Source organism: Prosopis cineraria, unplaced genomic scaffold (assembly GCF_029017545.1).
Source record: "Prosopis cineraria cultivar Desert tree isolate PC_DT_omini unplaced genomic scaffold, ASM2901754v1 PC7, whole genome shotgun sequence".
Classification (NCBI taxonomy): domain Eukaryota; kingdom Viridiplantae; phylum Streptophyta; class Magnoliopsida; order Fabales; family Fabaceae; genus Prosopis; species Prosopis cineraria.
In genome coordinates, this window is record NW_026555338.1 from 32,090,417 (window position 1) to 32,095,233 (window position 4,817).

Sequence of the window (4,817 nt, forward strand, 5' to 3'; positions counted from 1 at the left end):
ACGGGGCCAAAATCTAATTTAATAAAAAAATGGGAATGGACAAGAGTTGTAGAATTGTAAATATGTTGATTTGGGCTAACCAAATGGCAAGTCTGTTTCAAGGTTTTGGTTAAATTCAGCCAGGCTAATAAGTTACATTAGGGGATTGGATGACTTTTTTTATTAAAAAATAATAAAATCCACCCAGACGTGATGGGCTAGAGGGCCAATAAGACTAAATTGGGATACTACTTCTACAATTTTGACCAGTACGGCCCAATTTTCAAAAACTTGGATAGACGCCTCACAAGATTTTTTTTTTTGGGAATGGAAATGAATATTCTCATTAATATGAAAAATACTTACAAAGATAAGCAAAAATAGAAAATCACCCCTGATTGTCCACCACCTCTTCACAAGATAGAAGACTAGCTATTTGAACTCTCCAAAGATATTTATGGGTGATCTAGCAATCTATTTAGTACTGTTGATTCAAAAAGAAAAAAAAATAAGTTTTACTCTTTACTTTTTTTTCTCTCAATTTTCAATTCATTTTCTAATAACTTATAATGACTAAATACTTGTAATTTATTTACTTAAAGATTTATAGGAGACAAGTAATTTTAAATCAATAAACTATAAAAATTGAATTGTTTTAGATAAAATTATAAAAATTAAATTGTTTTAAGTCAAAGTTTAAATAACCGGAGCCAATGATTAAAAGTAATTTTTTTCCAAAAAAAAAAAAGTCATGTGGGTGATCAACTAAAAAGATAGCATGATGATGTACTTATTATAAAATATATTGAAGTACGATGAATCCAAGGCAGCAAAGAGGCTCCCCTCTCCCCAAACTTCAATGATCCTTTTAAAAAGAAAAAAAAATTAAAAAATTTGCTTTTAAAAAACATTAAAATAGATTGTGGCCCCCACTTCACGTTTAATTTTCATTTTAGCTCCCCATTTATTAGTTCTTCAATTTGTCCAGAAAATATGATCAGTAATTTGTAGATTGATAGAATATGGAGGTAAAGAAGCAACCTATTTAAGAATGGATTCTTATCCTTAGTGTGTGTGTGTGTGTGTGGAGAGAGAGAGCGTCTTATCCATAGAAGAAGGGTCCCTCCGTGTGTGGGGGGGGGGGGGGGGGAGAGAAAGAAGGGCTTGGAGAGAGGAAGAGATTGGATGAGAGGAGTCGCTATCAAGCAGGAGGGAAGCAGTTACTATTAACAGAACATGTGCCCTCTATATCTCATGTTGAAATGATGAAATCCTTCCTATTCGGTCAAACCGATCTTCCTGATGTGATCCTTCTCTGCATATATATTCACTTCCATTTTGCTTCTACCGTCTTTGCCCCTTGCTCTTCACCTCTTTTTATCCACTAGCTAGTCCCCGTCTACTCTTCATTACTTTTTCATGTTCATGTCACCTCATATCATTCCTCCGCTTTTCAATTTCTTGCCCAAAATCGAGCCTTTCCAACCGCATATTACAGACCTTTTCCTGGAATACACATCATACATAATCACTTTAAGATTATCTTCCAAATATTAATTTTGCTAAAAATTTGTACGAAATTATTGAAAGAAAATACTTGCATTGAAGTTGATACTTTAGTTGCTCAAAATTTTTTCTTAGTACTATAATAACATTGAAACCTAATAAAACTACTCCAAGATTAGGCTTTTTTCCCCGTGTCCTAGTTCCAGTGCTAATTGGCATGTAAAGAGATGTGCTGCATAATTTACACCATGACAAAGAAAAGCCCCACTTCCTATCAATTTCCTTCCTGAAACTTTATCTTATCGTATCTCACTTTTATTCAAAAAAATCATCACGACGCGTAGGAATACATATGATATATGAATCAAGGGAAATGAATCTGCATGAAAAGGTTGTTTGCCTCCCCCAAAAGATACCAACAAAGCTCAATATACATTTCTCTACGTACATTCAAAAAAAAAAAAAGAAGTAAATATGTATCTCTTTGAGAAATTAAAAGAAAAAAGATTATTAATAAAAAGTATATTCAATTCTGAATTTTTATATGTATCCCATAGTCTTATTCTTATCACTTAAGCTAGTTTCACACGTTGATGGAGGATGGTGTTCGGGCATCTAAGGCACATGTAGCTTCTTGCGTGCCTCGTCATTCTTAAAAGGATGATGACAAGTCCCCCTTTTTGTATTTTGGGCTCACTGCAACAAAGATCCATACTTTCTTCCACCTCCTTTCTTTCTTCCTTATCCTAACATTGCAATGGTCCCTCTACACACATCCATGAGCCCACACTGATCCCCTCATCAATTCCATGCGCTTCCTTCCTCTCTCATCCCTCTCTTTGTGTTATTCATTTAAAAAGTATAAACCTTTCCTGATAACCTCTTTAACAGAACGATTGTGCAGTAAAAAACTCGTCGGTAGATATAGATCAAAGCCACTTCCTTGGTCTTCACGCTTTTCAGGATTCTTAATGATTAATGAAGTTGAAGTTAAGTGTCCATTATTTAGGATAAGTTGATAAAAGTTGGATAGATAAAATGGAAAAAAAAAAGTAATTGAAGAGACAAATGCTTTTAAATCACGCACTAACATTACATAACATATTTTTTTAAGCACTTTTTTATTTCTTTCTTGTCATTCCTGACTATCGAACTAGCCTAAATTGAAAACAGGGTGTCATTGACTGCAAAAAGGTTCAGAGATGAGTATGAACCCGAAAAGAACGAAATTCAAAACATTACTATTCTATCTATCTGACTCGTTTTGACTACTCCACAGTGAACTTTGAAGTTCCAGAAGAAAACATTTAACAAAAAAGAAAAACCCACTACATACATTACATATATATATATATATATATATATATGTTGACAAGTGCTTCCCAACTAGTTCTGATTCTTTTTGTTATTATGAGGCTGCGATTCTCTCAAAGTGGCCGAGCCTGTTGTCAGCCAGTCTCGTCCCATAGGCCGAGTTCTTGTACTCGAACCACGTAAATTCCTTGTACAAGCTTTCCTTGCCTGTCAATATGAGAGAAGGCAAAGGAGCTATCTTCTGGTTCAATGGAGGGCCACCGAAGTAGATCATGGAGAGTCTGGATTTGAACCCGTTTGCCAAAACTCTGTGCTTTACGCTCTTGAACCTCCCGTTCGTCATAACCTATGTGCACCGACCAAACCCCACAAAAACAATAACGCGTTAGTCTAGTCCAGTGTTCCTTGTCACTCTTATATTAATTAATCTGAAGCCAAAGCCAAAAAGCTTTTGACCACTGTATGTAACAGTTCAGCTTTTATTTTATTATTATTATTTTTTATGATTTTCCCGAGTCCGCTAAAAGGTGCAGTTTAATTTCACTCACTATCTTATCCATTCAAACAGGGGATTCTGTGATTTGTTTTATCCCCATTTGGCATCAAGTAGCCTTTTTTTTCTTTCCTGCCTTGAATTCGTTTGACTTGAATATATATATATATATATATATATTTTATAGTTTTACGACAGTGTGTTGGTTTGGCTGAGTTTCTACCTGGAGAGAGTCACCGACATTGACGAAGAAGGAGGTTTCATCGGGAGGGACAGAAACCCAAGTGCCGTCTCTTAGAGAAATTTGGAGGCCTGAAGTGTTGTTGGATCTCAGAAGGGCGATGATTTGTGGGTCCGTGTGTTCTCCGAATCCAATTTTGTTCTCTGTAGTATCATCGTCAACACCATTTGTGGCTAGCTCAGGGCAGGGAGGGTAATGGTTGAGCCTGAAAACAGAGTCACTCTGTTTATCCATCACGAGTCTGCTAAGCACATTCCTCGGCTGAATATTCAACCCTTCAGCCATCAAATCCAGGATCTCGCACGCCATCTTCCTCACGGCCGTGACATAGTCCTTCAACGCAGACCTACAATATTACCAAGTTTAGGACAAGACCCAGGATTTTGTTATTGAATCAAAGTGAAGATTCTTGGATTCATGTACCTGAAAACTTCTGGGTCTTTGCCGGAAAGAGAGGAGAGTTTGAGGGAATTGTAATCCTGATTGATTGTGAGAAGAAGGTATTCGACCCAACCGATGTCACCGTTGCGTCCGATGTGTTTGTTACCGTAGCCAAAAGGATTAGCAGGTCCTGCTTTTTGCTTCTCATGGAGGGGAAGAGAGAAGAAATTGGCAGCTTCGGATTCTAATTTGGAAATGGCATCCACGGGGACGCCGTGATTGACGACCTTGAAGAAACCAAAGTCCTCGCAAGCTTTGACTATGAGGGATTTGGCATCGGGTTTGGAGAGGTCTACGAGAGGGATGGTGGACAGGAATGTGGGTGCTGGTTTGGAGTTTCGTAGGTACGAGTATTTCTCGGAGTTTGCTTTGGACAAGACCACCATTTTTGTTTTGTGTGGTTCGGTTGTTTTGCTCTGCAGAATCTGATGTTGCTGCGGTTTTGGATGGTAACAAGCAAACTACATGAAGAGAGAGAGAGTGGGGGAGGAAGAGAGTTTGGGAAGGAAATCGAAGAGCTGATAAGGCTATGAAGAGAGAGCTTGAGGAAAGCGGTAGGGGGTCTTGGGGGTATTTATAGCTACAGATGGTGGGCATGACGAAGACGAAGACCAAGGTGAAACAAGGGGCGTTTTATGTCTACTCTTTTGAATTACTCCCTCTAATTTTATATATAAAATATTTTTAATTAAATTTTACATATAAATTTTTTTATTATTTAATTAAATTTATATAAAAATATAATTATATATCAATTTTATGTATAATAATATTATAATTAATATTATAATGATAGTAAAAAAACATATAATTAATAGTTTGTTTTATTTTTAATATAAAAAT

The 4,817-nt window shown here is 36.4% G+C and overlaps 1 protein-coding gene across 1 annotated transcript; it reads right to left on the reverse strand.

Moving 5' to 3' along the window:
* Positions 1-2,557: 2,557 nt before the first annotated feature.
* LOC129316003 (gibberellin 2-beta-dioxygenase 1) lies at positions 2,558-4,522 on the reverse strand. Its single transcript, XM_054960224.1, has 3 exons — positions 3,957-4,522; positions 3,516-3,879; positions 2,558-3,145 (listed from the first exon to the last, which is right to left on the reverse strand). Exons 1-3 carry the CDS (start codon positions 4,358-4,360, stop codon positions 2,894-2,896), a joined length of 1,020 nt encoding a protein of 339 aa, XP_054816199.1. The 5' UTR covers positions 4,361-4,522; the 3' UTR covers positions 2,558-2,893.
* Between the last annotated feature and the right edge of the window lie 295 nt (positions 4,523-4,817).

What these genes read in the sequence shown, in the direction of transcription:
- LOC129316003 (XM_054960224.1), bottom strand. Translation starts at nt 4,360, where the DNA reads ATGGTGGTCTTGTCCAAAGCAAACTCCGAGAAATACTCGTACCTACGA. An exon ending in AAAGACCCAGAAGTTTTCAG is followed by an intron (nt 3,880 to 3,956) that starts GTACATGAATCC and finishes GTAATATTGTAG; the next exon opens with GTCTGCGTTGAAGGACTATG. An exon ending in ATGTCGGTGACTCTCTCCAG is followed by an intron (nt 3,146 to 3,515) that starts GTAGAAACTCAG and finishes CGGTGCACATAG; the next exon opens with GTTATGACGAACGGGAGGTT.